Genomic DNA, 13514 nt, shown 5'->3' with positions numbered 1-13514 from the left:
CTGATTTTTTTTTAAGCCACTGACTGGTTATATTACATCAGCAGACTCTGGCTAAGTTGAATCCCTCAGTTTTCTAACCTTAAAATTAGATATACTTATCTTAGAATTTTTGATTTTTAAAATATTGATAACTGAATAAAGTAAAATATGTAGTTAGGCTTAACTGTATTTTAATTTCTTTTAATAGAAAATGACTGTGGTGTTAGAAGATCATTACTTTTGGAAAGCCGATTAGCATCAATTCCTAAGAGAAATTTGACCATCATTTGTTCTGGCATGGCGCAAAGCAGTCCACAGCTTGATATTCAGGTTCTCCATGATCTTCGGCAACGTTTTCCTGAAATTCCAGAGGGTGTGGTTTCTCAGTGCATGTTACAGGTAAATTTCCTGCCAGTGATACTGATTTTAAGTTAGTTTTTCCTAATTAGAGTTGGCTTTGTATTATGGTAACAAACTTAAATTTTCAGGTGTGTGTGTGGGGGGGTGGCTGGGACAATTTGAGTGGGATTTCTCAGTCTTGGCACTGTTGATATTTGGGGCTGAATAATTCTTTGTTATGGACGTCAGCTTTGTGCCCAGTAGGATGTTTCGCGGCCTCCCTGGCCTCTACTCACTAGGTATCAGTAGCTTCTCCATAGTTGTACCAACCAAAAATATCTCCAAGCATTGCTAAATGTCCCGTGAGAGGCAAAAATCTCTCCCGTGGAGAACCGCTGATGTTGAGAAAAGAGTGAAGGCATGTACCAAAGAGAAAAAAATATTCTCTTTACATTTAACTTTTGAATTTTGGGGATGGAACCCAGACTTTCATGCATGCTAGGCAAGTACTCCACCCCCGAACTACAGCTTAACCCCTAAAATTGAATTTTGAATCTCAAATTTATCATGTTAACTTCTTTAGAAGTAGACGATACACTTCTGAGTCTTTCTTACCATTTTTCCATTTGGTAAATCCTTAAACTAATATCTGATTTGAAGTATAAATCCACTTTTAGTTCATAAGCATTTCCCTTGTCTTGTACTACAGGGACAAGTCTTCCCACTCAAGAGATAACAGAAAACAGGCCTGCTGCTTCCTCTGTTTTATATCATTTTTCACAGGATCTTGGTGTGTTTGGGGTTATGGCACTTCCCGAATTCATTTACTTTGGGGAGCTGTTTTACCACTCTACCCATTGGTCTTCTTCACATGGTAGTCAGTACTCATGTTCATACTACCTTACTGCAGTATAAGTAGCTGAGGATATAACCTAGCTACATACAGGGAAGTTTAGTTACAAATAGAGATGTACAGAATAATGGTGGTAACAGGTGCTTCCTTTGCAGACCCTTTACTAGGTCTAGCCCTTGGGCTTATGGTTTCTGTGTTACAGCTTGCCTTTTTGGTTTGGTTTGTTTTGGTACCAGGGATTGAACCCAGAGGCACTTTACCACTTCGCCTCATCCCCTTTTTATTTTGAGGGTGGGTCTTACTAAGTTGCTGAGGCTGGCCTTGAAATTAGAATCCTCCTGCCTCAGCCTCCTACTTCATGTCGCTTGGGATTGCAGGTGTACCACCATGCCCTGCTTGCCTTTGTTTTTTGTAACACACATTCCCAGTCTGAATCTCAGATCTTTAGCACCATTTGGGTCTCTGGTAGAACAAAAGTACTTCTCACTGGACTAAAACCAAGCAGGAGAGAGTCTTCTACTTGAAAACACATCCAGGAATCACTTTCTTCACCCATTCTAGGACCCCACTGAGTTCTGACCTTATTTTGTTTGGCCTTTGATTACATGCATTTTTTATGGTCACTTAACTGTACTGAAGGAATAAAACTTTGAAATTCTGTGTGGTGAACATTTGTTGATATTTACATTCTTCTAAGTCACTTTTTTTCTTCCTTTGGGATTTGTACAGTGTATCAGATTTACTACCTGCTGGCTCTAGAAAGTTTCTTCACTCTAAAACTATGAAATTTAGAAGTTTGCATTTAAAACACAGGCCTTAAAACCTGTCTCAGGGCAATCATTCTGATCTCTTTATCCAGCTAGACAATTTTGATTTAACCATTTATTAACTCTTTGACACTTTCACACATTTTTCTTGTTTTATGACATTTAGCAAGTCAAATATGGCATTTGGATCTGTCTGGTGGTTTTAATAAAGAGGAAAATTTACTGTCACTGTAGGCATGTAATTGAATAAGTTGATAAATCCATTTTTATCACTTTGAATTTGGATCCTTTTTGTAAGGAGACTATTTAGAGGGCATAATTCATTATGTGGAAAGCATGCAATTTCAAGAGTATTAATAAAAATATCAAATAGTAAAATGTGTTTCCCCATAATCCATAAGTTTATAAAAAGCTTGGAGATAACTGTTTTCATTTTTCAATTTTTTTCCTTTAACTCTGTCAGTGACACATTCTAGTTGGCAGTCTGAATCCTTTAGCTCCAAAATTATTTTTGATATCTAACCCCTTTCTCTTGCTCAACAAGATTTCAAGGAGGATAAGAAAAAGTTAAATCTTTGTGTTCTTGTTTTCTTAACTGTCAACTAACACTTCTTTCTCTAGTATTTTTTAAAGCATTTGAAGTTTAATATCAAACACTTTCTATAAGGAAAAGATCAAAATTAGATATGAAGTTTCAATGAAGCCAATTCTTTAAATTCCTGAGAATTTATTTTGCAAAAGTTTGTTTGACTGAATGTGTCGTTTCACTTCTAAAGCTCCAGTTTAGTAATATCCTTTTGGCCAAACAACCTCTCCCTTGGAATTACTGTGTGGAAAGAGCACTGAGGCTCAGGAGACCAGGAATCTAGACTAGGTCTCCAGTTAACTAGTTCAGTGCCTGTTGTTAAGCCATGGTAACTTCCCCCAGCCATCTCTTTCCTCATTTGTAAGTATGAATTTGAGTAGATGAACTCGTGAGTTCTCCCAATTCTAAGATTACAGTATTGTTGGTTCTGTTTTAGGTTTAACCTTATTTGCTTCATCAGAAGCGTTTCATTTTTTATATAAAATGTACTTCTCATTAAATAAAGGAATATGTATGTGTATACATACATGTATGTATGTTTATGTTTGTGTGTATGTTTATGAGCTACATAGAAAGTCATAATTGGATTATGATAGATAATATAGATTTATCATATATAATGTTTTACTCTAATAGTTAAAAATTCTGTATTTTAATGGAAAACTGCTTTATAATATCTAAAAGTTTTAAAAAGGGAGGCTTTATTACTTTGATTTCTGTTGATTAGAACTACTAAAATGTGAGTTTATTAGTACTATCTATGTGTATAACTAAGAAAATTCAAATCTTTGATTTTGAAAGTTTATCAAGTCACCTTTAGCAGATAGAAACTTGAGAGAGCGGGAGTGTGAATGAATTTAAGGCAGTTGAGACCAGTTTTGTTAAATTACCATCAACTCTGGTAAAGTCAGAGTCATGGTTCAAATTATGGAATTGTTTTTTTAACTGATTGTTTTGCTTTGCCTAAATCTTTACAGTGATAGAGGTTTAAATTATATAGGGATAAATTTGGGTAAAAGAAAAGCAGAAGGCTGCTTTAGAATTTTTGTTGTTTTAACATTTCAGCAGTTTTATTATGTTTTATTCTTCAGTGTTTAGTACCTGTTAAAAACTAAAGAATGGTTTTCATTTTATCAATTTAATTATTAATGATGGATATTGCTTATACTTGTATATTGCAGCAATTGTGGTGAATCCAAGATTAGCCCAACATTTTAATTTGTTGAGATGCAACAAGTGTAAAATGAGTCCTGGATTTGGAGTCAGAAAACTTGGGGTTGAGTCACAATGTTCATTAGTAGGTACTTTACATTTCTGTAGCAGTAGTAGTAGTGGTAGTACTAGTAATGTGAACTAAATGTTTATAAACTAATATGATTGATTTGGCATCTTCTTTTCAGGGTAGATGACCATCAAGTTTTTTGTGGTTAAAATATTGCTCTCTACTTAACTCTATGACAGTAGTATAAAGCCTGATTTCCACTATTAAGATTTGCTAATTTTGCCAATGTTATTTTTACCATTTTTCTTCCCTAGAATAACAACAATCTTGAAGCCTGTTGCCGAGCCCTTTCCCAGGAGAGTAGCAAATACTTATATATGGAATACCATAGTCCAGATGACAATAGAATGAATAGAAATCGCCTTTTGCATATTAACCTGGGTATACATTCTCCTGGTAGCTACCACCCAGGAGATGGAGCTCAACTTAATGGTGGTCGAACACTGGTACATAGCTCAAGTGATGGACACATTGATCCACAGCATACAGCAGGTAAACAGTTGATTTGCTTAGTTCAGGAACCACACTCAGCTCCAGCTGTTGTGGCTGCTACTCCCAACTACAATCCGTTTTTTATGAATGAACAGAACAGAAGTGCAGCTACTCCTCCTTCACAGCCACCTCAACAGCCATCTTCCCTGCAAACAGGAATGAATCCATCTGCTATGCAAGGGCCTTCGCCGCCACCACCTCCTTCATACATGCACATACCTCGGTATAGTACAAATCCAATTACTGTTACAGTGTCCCAAAACCTCCCTTCTGGACAGACTGTACCAAGAGCTTTACAGATTCTTCCACAAATTCCAAGCAATCTCTATGGGTCTCCTGGTTCTATTTATATTAGACAGACATCTCAGAGTTCATCAGGAAGACAAACTCCTCAGAGTACGCCATGGCAGTCCTCACCACAGGGCCCAGTGCCTCATTATAGCCAACGTCCTTTACCTGTTTATCCACACCAACAGAACTATCAACCTTCTCAGTATTCTCCCAAACAGCAGCAGATTCCCCAGTCTGCTTACCATTCACCTCCTCCTTCTCAGTGTCCTTCACCCTTCAGCTCTCCACAGCATCAAGTACAACCTTCCCAGTTGGGCCACCCAAGCTCCCATGTGTTCATGCCACCTAGTCCTTCAACTACTCCACCCCATCTATATCAACAAGGACCTCCTAGCTATCAGAAACAGGGAAGCCACTCAGTAGCCTATCTCCCATACACAGCATCTAGCTTACCCAAAGGTTCCATGAAGAAGATAGAAATTACAGTTGAACCTCCTCAAAGACCTGGGACAACAATTACTAGGAGTCCTTCACCCATCAGTAATCAACCCTCTCCTCGGAATCAGCATTCACTGTACACAGCCACCACGCCACCTTCAAGTTCTCCTTCAAGAGGGATGTCTAGTCAACCAAAACCTCCATTTAATGTTAATCCTGTGTATATTACATATACACAGCCAACTGGACCTTCATGTGCTCCATCGCCATCTCCTCGGGTGATACCAAACCCAACTACAGTTTTTAAAATTACTGTAGGCCGAGCAACAACTGAAAATCTTTTAAATTTAGTGGACCAAGAAGAGCGCTCTGCAGCACCAGAACCTATTCAGCCCATTTCAGTGATACCAGGCTCTGGGGGAGAAAAGGGAAGCCATAAATATCAGAGGAGTTCTAGTTCTGGATCAGATGACTATGCCTATACACAAGGTAAATTTTAGCCCTTTTTATAAAAGTTAATCTTTGTGGTAAAGTGGCAGTCTCCTATTTGAATAACACTATTAGCTGGTTAGTTTTAATTAAATGTTTAGTATTTATTAAATGTTGGGCAGTGACATTAATGCTTCAGAGTCATCTATACACTGTTTTAAAATATGAATGTATAGGCGTGAAAATTGTGACTTATTAACATTTTGTGGGGGAGAACATTCATTGGGAAAAAATACCAACCAGTGAAATAATAAGTGACATGGATAGGCACAACTATAGAATAGGAAAAAGAGATTCAGACAGGGTGGAGGGTGGACTGTAGTTCAAAGAATGTGAATCTTTTCTGAAGATAGTCTGAAGAGCATAACAGTACTGATAAGTAATATAAAAGAAGTGAAATTAGTAATGAAGAATATTATTGGAGTAGCTAATATTAGACCTATAGAAAAATAGAGATTTTTTAAAAATCTTAACTTTTAATACTTATTTTTTGGTTGTAACTGGACACAATATCTTTATTTTATTTATTTATTTATTTTTATATGGTGCTGAGGATTGAACCCAGGGCCTCCCACGTGCTAGGCGAGCACTCTACCACTGAGCCACAATCCCAGACCCATGTTCAGATAGTTTTAAGAGAGGAGAATTTAGTATTTTTTAGTAATCTTGCAGTGGATGGGGAGTGATTATAATTCTAAGTTAGTTTGCCTGATATTAAGTCTTTTAAAACACAAGTCCAGTTAAAGAGAATCTTGTGGAAACTGAGGGATATCCTTAGGGAAATAAAAGATGAATGAACAAGACGGATGTGCAGGTGATGTATTTTGGTAGTTAAGAGCTAAATAAAGCATTAGAGTAAATGCCAACCCCCAAGTTGGATGAGTGCTTTATACATTAGCAGTGCGTATAGAAATTTTCCAGTCACTTATTCAATGTTATTCTCTGCAATGACTTTATCTATAATGCTATAGCCTTGCTGTTACATCAGCGAGCAAGGATGGAGAGGTTAGCAAAGCAATTGAAAGTTGAGAAAGAGGAGCTAGAGCGGTTGAAGGCTGAAGTTAATGGTATGGAGCATGACCTGATGCAGAGACGCCTCAGAAGAGTCAGCTGCACCACTGCGATCCCCACGGTAAGTGATCTTTATAGGAAAGTGGCCATTTGTTTTTCTTTTAAGTTCTGTTCCTGACAGGTTTTTTTTTTTTAAACAATGGATGCAGGACTTGTCAGAATTATTTGATCTTTTTTTTCACATGTGCAAATTCCATAGGCTCATCAGTATTTTCAAAGACAGTTATAATCAAGGTATAGCATCTCATTTATTGCAAATTGCTGTCAAAATAGAAATATGCACCCTGATCAAAAGTTTTATAAATTATTCTCCATGTATTCATTTATTCTTCTAAGCAGAGGATATATATTTGTTCAAATAGTTAAATATGAATTTTGGGACAGTATTGACTATAGGATATTTTAAGGCAAAGCAATTTCACCAAATGTAAGTCATTGTAGAAACTGAGATGACAGTATTGATTGATAGTGGTCCTTCAGGGAACTTCTCTGATGAAAAGATTTGGGTATTTTTAACATGTTGGTTAATGTATAGGAGTTCTAATGATCTCAAATAACTCCCAAAATTCTAAAGCACGTCTCCTAAAATCTTGGGACTCCACAAGCTTTCTTGATGCAACCTATCATTTCACCTTTCAACATTCATGGATTCCAGTTTTTGCATACAGCTTAGGAGTGTGGTGCTATGCTAGGTGCTTAGTGCATACCTGCCAATGGGAAAAATAGATAATTGTATTAATACATTGGGGTAAGTGCCATATATGGTGCCGGGTTAATAAGAGAACACCTAAATTATCTGGTTTGTCAGTATATTCTATGCACTTCTCTCCTCTCACATTATTCTCCTGGAATGACCCTTCTAAAATTCTGCATGTATAAATCCTGTAGTTCAAGGCTCACATAACTCTACTTTTTCTGTGGAGCCTTTCCTCACTTTTCCTTTCCCTTCCCTCACTAAGTTTAGGGTTATCTCTCAGCTTATAGGTTCAAAGAAACAAGCATATATGTATCAGGCCTCTTGTCATCAGCATAGCTATAGCTCCTTTCTCATAGAGAAAATTTTACTTGAGGTTCCCGGCTTCAAAGGGGATCTGTGAAATCCCTGAAATTAAGTGCATATGGGAGGTGGAAAAATAGCTTTCATCTGATTTTCATAAAATTATTAAAGGAAAAAAAGAGTGTGAAACCACTGCCCTAAACAATTGCTAGTATTGCTATAGTCAGGGAGGAAAGGGAGAAGGCATTTTAAAAGGTAAAGAACACAAGATAATGACGGCTTGAAGTCAAGACAGGGACTAATTTTCTCAAGGCAGTAAATAGAGTTCCCTGGCTTAAGCTGATTTCGGATGAGTTTCCAAAGATGAATGTGCATAGAGGTATAATGTGGTTTAGACCTTGAAAGCTGCATCAAGGCATTTGAATTTTATTCTGCTGGTAACAGGGAACCAGTAGAAGTATGTGAAGAAGAGGTTTTTGAGAATTAGGCATATTCAATAATTTAATCAGATTTTTTTCTAATATTGACTCTTCTCAGTTTAGTCAACATTAGAAGGAAGAGTTTTCATTAAGCACTTGGAAAATTACAATGCTATCTTTTAACTAAAGGTGATGTTACTGTAAATTCAGTTTCTGCCTCATTTTCTTTATTTGAAAATCTTAATTGAGTCTTCTGGTTATAAAAGCTATTGAAGTATAAAACCCATATGGGAATCTACTTAATGATGGTTGTGTACTTTGTAATTCTCTAGGTACCTGTACAGCATAAACAAATTAAGCATTTTCTTTAATCTTATAAACCTTGCTTATCAACTACTTGCTACATGATAACCTCTGAAACTGTCTAATGTAACCTGGGTTCGTTCTTCAAAAAAAGCACCCAGATTTTAGATTGGAGCTTTTATTGATGAGTCAGTTTCAAAAACCAAAAAAGTTAAGTTGATAAAACTTCCCTGACTATATTTTTAACTTTTTAAAAAGAGGATTTCAGAGGTAAAGTGAGTATAGTGAAACCTGTGTAGAACCATCTTCAAGCTTCAGAAATTGATAGTTAGATGGGTGATAATCAAGAGATGAGAGGTTTTTGATTGCCTTGTAATTCTGCTGTCAGACCTATAGTAAAATGGAAGACACTTAGGAGTGCATGGCTGAGGAACAGTTTGTTGTACGTGGTGGTTAAGACAGTGAGTGTGCTTTTGAGTCAGGTATAAATTTGAATTCTATTTCCCCTACTTGTGTCACTCATATCTTTGGATAAATTACATTCTCTATGCTTATTTTCTTCTCTATAAAATGTGTATGGAAGAGTTCCCCTCCCATGGGATTTTCTTTAGAATTATATAAGATACAATAAGCAGTAAGTGTTCTTATAAAACATTGGTTGCAAAATACTAGAATTTTGCTTACTATATATGATACACACACACACCTGTTAATATACAAATCTGAAGCAATTTACAAAACTTTGCTTTTGCTTTAACTTAAGGAATTATGTTGTGTATGTTCCTAGTGTAAGAAATTAACCAAGAAATAAATCATTTAGTCAAAATTCTCATTGAGGCTCATTTGAGGAACCATAAGATAATGGAAAAGGTAACTGTCTAGGCTTAGGAGTCAGAATAGCTCTGGCACTCACTGGCTATAGCCAACTGTTCTTATTTGATTTGCCCTGTCTATAAAAGGGAAATTATAACAAATACAATACTGTTGTAAACATGAAAGAGACATGTATGTAATATGCCTGGTATGAAGTAGGTGCTCAGCAAATGGCTATCATTGTCCCACTTTGTTGTAGGAATAGCCAATAGAGTGTTGACGTTTTTGCACATATTGCTACCTTCAAGTTTAGACAAATTAATTTCTAGTCAAACAGTGTACAAAAAGTTGGTTAAGAAGGGCTTGCCTAATGAGGTTGCAAGGCACATTTGTGACCAGCCATATGTGTGTTTCAGAAACTTAGTGTAGAAGTGAAATAATCTTTTCCTAAGGAGAATAGAAGTTTTGAGATGTGGCATGTCATTTTTCCCTCAGTCTGCTGTTTACAAAGTACGGTATTAAATGATGCAGAAGATGGTTTAGATATGTGCATCTAACTATAAATCTATATTTGTGTGTGTGAGAAAGAGAAAAGTTATGTAGGGTAGTAAATCAAAAGTGTTGGCCTGCTAATTGGTAATGACATAAGTACTTTCAGAGTTCAGAGATAGAAACAGCCTTTTGCTAATTGGATCCAAAGATGAGTCAGTTTCATGGAGGAAGGGAAATTTTAGGCAAAGAACTGCCAGTTTTCCTTCTACCAAGCTATTTCTCACTATTCATCTTATTCTGGTTGATTTTTGGACTACCCCACAGCTTTGAGTTCCAGATGCATATCTGTGGATAAGTCACCAAACATCAACAGTGGTCTTCGATGTTGGTCTCTGTGGCACAATGGTTGCCACAGAGTTAAAGTGCCACAACAGTTGACTTAGGTATTTCTGCCACCCTTTTTAAAAAAAAAAAAAAAAAAAACTTAGAATTTTAGATACAAATAATGCTAACTAAAACCTGTCCTCCATGAAAACCCAGCATACTTTTGGCAAGGGGCAGTAACTATTCAGAAACAGCTTTCCCCTCTCAGTCAGAAGTTAGGAAAGGGACATAGGAATATTTACAGATAAACCCTGAGTTTAGTGGATTCCAGTGGCTCTGGTGTGTTTGAAAATGAGCCTAATGACCAGAGTGATTTTTTTTGTTTGTTTTTGTTATAAGCAAACGTGTAGTAACTTTTATCATGCAGGGACACAGCTGAAAAATCTCTTTGCACCAGCAAAAATACATAGGAAGGATCAGTGCCTTCAAGAGACTATATTCCATGGTCCTAGGAAGATAGCATCACTCTTTGGATACCTTAATTAATTGCTTTATCTTTAATGTAAATGCTCAATTATACCTTTTAAACTGTTATGTTGCCTGGTAGGCAAGGTATAAGCATTTGACATGTTAATGCTATATAGTTTCCCATAGAAGTGAGGAAAGAGAAACAATACCTAATATTTTTGAGTGAATTTTTTTTTGTTTTTCTAGCATTCTAGGGATAGTAGCTTCTATTAAGCCTTTTAAATCTCTTAAACTTTTGATCCTTTCTCATTTAATGGACATTCCCAGTTATTCTAATAATACCTCCCAATAGCATACAATTTTGTGAATTAAGATATTCTCATTTTTCTTCACTGTTGAATACATGTATTTTGGTAAAAGTTAAAGACATTAACAGAATTTTTTTCTGTTTTCCCACAGTAGCAGATACATAGTTTTTTTTTTTTTGTTGTTGTTGTTGTTTTGCTTTTTATAGTTGAACCCACCCTAGTAATTGAGTTAATACCTGGACTATGCTGAAAGTTTCAGTACCTGTGCCTCTAGAATCCAAACACTGACCTTATTTTTTACTGTTCTCACACACACACACACACACACATGCATATATGCATATATAAATAGTAAAGAAATTGACAATGGCAAGAGAAATAAAGACTTCCAAAAAGTCTTACCTGAAGATTAGAACTCTCTCCTTATATGTGCTCCTGAAAGGCCTAGGAACTGGGTGGGCTAGAAAGATTGAGGCAGAAGAAACAGTTGAAGAAAGGAAAATTGACCTATGCCTCCATCTCCTATTCAGTAAATAGGGAATTGTTCAGAGGAAGAAATGAGAGAATCCTGGTAAACACAATGCCTGACACTAAGCACTTAGTAAAATTAGTACTGTTATAATTTTTAGCAGGTTGGACAAGACCAAAATCATGGACATTGTTTGTTTAGAAGGTTGTTTATCTTAGTTTCCCTTGCCATGAAAATATAGAAGCATACTATTCTGTGATTAAAACGGTAGTATATTGTATGATAGAACAGTCCAATATTGTAGCCTACCACTACATTGCAGCTTTTGTTTATATGTGGCCTTTTCAGTGTCCCCATTTTACCTGATTATTCCTTTAAAAATATACATTTAGGACTTCTTAAACATGCCCTCTTATGGACTAAGGCAGAATTCTTGGTAATACCCAATCAGAACAATTAACATGAAACGCAGTTCTTAAATGTTGGGCTTGATAATGACTTTCCCACAATTGCTATTTTGGGTCCTTTCTTACTAGCCTGAGGAAATGACAAGATTGAGAAGCATGAACAGACAACTCCAGATAAATGTTGACTGTACACTGAAAGAAGTTGACCTCCTTCAATCTAGAGGTATAGACTTGATTATTTGATAAACCATAATAGTGTGGTATTTTTAAGCTGCGTAAATAGCAATAATTTTGATTTTGTAGATTTAAGAGACAGTTTTTGTCCATTATAAGATTATAATCCTTATAAAAGAGATCACCCTTCCCCTTGCTCATGGATCAGATTTGGGGGATCAAAAAACAGTTTTACTTTTGCGATTTCATCATTATTCTTACCTAGAGTGTTTTATGTCATATCTTTGCATTTATTCCTCTTAGTCTTACTGTGAATGTTTTATAAATCAATGGGTTTTATAGTACAGTTTAGTCAGTCATCTAAAATATCTGAAAAAAATGGGGAATCCCAAATCAGTTTATCGTATGTTTCAGCTTTAAATACTGTATGCCATTTTTTTGTTTATTACATGAAGAGTTTTAGTGTTTTGATTTCTTACATTAGTATACTACTGAAGAAGCTCTCTTAACTTTCATTTACCCAGTTCACTAGATTAGAGACAGCCTTCATTCATTTCCTCTGGGAAATAAAGTGATGTGAGTGATATGCCCATGTACCATTGCTTTCATTGGTCAAATTGTCTGCTTACCATGAGTCAATCCCCAACACTGTTTCTGCCAGTTACCATACTTCTGTAATTTAATGTTTCATAAACTGAGATGAATCCAGAGAAAGCCTGTGTCTAAAAACCAAAGGCAAATGTTTTTTTTAAGCCTCAAAGACAAAACACTGAAAAGATAAGGGCTATGATAGGAACTAAAATCATAAAAATCTAAAAGGATTCTCAGTGATTTATAGAAGTGTCCTTAGAATCTTTCTTGCTCCATTCTAAAGAAATCAAAACAGAAAATTTACAGATCCAGGGTTTAGCAAACTATGGTCTGCTGTTTTATTTATTTATAAATAAAATTTTAGTGAAATGATAGCTATCCCCATTTGTTTGTATGTTATCTATGGTTGCCTTTGTGCATCAGTGGCACAAATGCAACAGAGACTGTATTACAGGTCCACAAAGTCTAAACTATTATCAGACCCTTGACAGAAAAACTGTGCTGACCTTTGCTTTTGGTCACCCAGGGTTTGGTTTACATAAGATAATATGGAACTTCAGCCATAAAGAAAAGGTCTTTGTCTAAACATTAAACTACTGCTATATCCATTTTTTTACATTAAAGTTGATGCAGATTTTTCCTTAATATGTTTTAACCAGCCTTTTCCCTGAGCCCCCACAATTTCTCTTAATTATGGCAGCTAAGAGAGCTTCTATGATCTTTTAAGAGTATATAATATAATATCTCATTGCCACTTCTAGGCAAGACCGAACAGTAGAGGCAGGAGAACACAAACAAAATGTAACTGTCTGAACAATAAACAGAAAAATTGGACTGTGAAAGTTGAGCAATCTAGTCAGGTATCCTTGAAGTTATTTTCAGAAGCTTAGTCACTGTGTAGCCTGATAGCTTTAAGCAGTGAAAGATTTACTATGCATAACATGTAGGTTATAAAGACTCTTGCTACTATATCATAGAAATTTACATCTATTTTTTTTTTACTTGAGTGGTCTTTGAAGCAAAACAAGAAACATTTAACTCAAAAATTTGGTTAGGGTATTTATAGTAAACCTTATGGGATCTAGAAATTAGAATATTAGCTGTGACTTAAGGAATTAAAGAAATACATATGTAGCATTTTATCATAAACAATCCAGTTACT

The 13514-nt window shown here is 35.8% G+C and overlaps 1 protein-coding gene across 4 annotated transcripts in view; it reads left to right on the top strand.

The window, feature by feature from the left end:
- The window catches only part of Tab3 (TGF-beta activated kinase 1 (MAP3K7) binding protein 3), a 57340-nt gene that overhangs the window by 32021 nt on the left and 11805 nt on the right, over nucleotides 1-13514 (top strand). For 2 of the 4 annotated variants that reach the window (XM_077106922.1, XM_077106921.1), the window contains exons 4-7: nucleotides 188-378; nucleotides 4061-5516; nucleotides 6488-6648; nucleotides 11717-11810. In XM_077106922.1, the coding sequence (XP_076963037.1) occupies nucleotides 277-378; nucleotides 4061-5516; nucleotides 6488-6648; nucleotides 11717-11810 (1813 nt within the window). In that variant the 5' untranslated portion in view covers nucleotides 188-276. The remainder of the gene's footprint in view (nucleotides 1-187; nucleotides 379-4060; nucleotides 5517-6487; nucleotides 6649-11716; nucleotides 11811-13514) is intronic. The other 2 variants (XR_013154646.1, XR_013154645.1) reach the window with 1 other exon arrangement.

This window comes from Callospermophilus lateralis, chromosome X, assembly GCF_048772815.1.
Source record: "Callospermophilus lateralis isolate mCalLat2 chromosome X, mCalLat2.hap1, whole genome shotgun sequence".
Taxonomy (NCBI): Eukaryota; Metazoa; Chordata; class Mammalia; order Rodentia; family Sciuridae; genus Callospermophilus; species Callospermophilus lateralis.
This window is presented reverse-complemented; position numbering and strand designations above follow the sequence as displayed.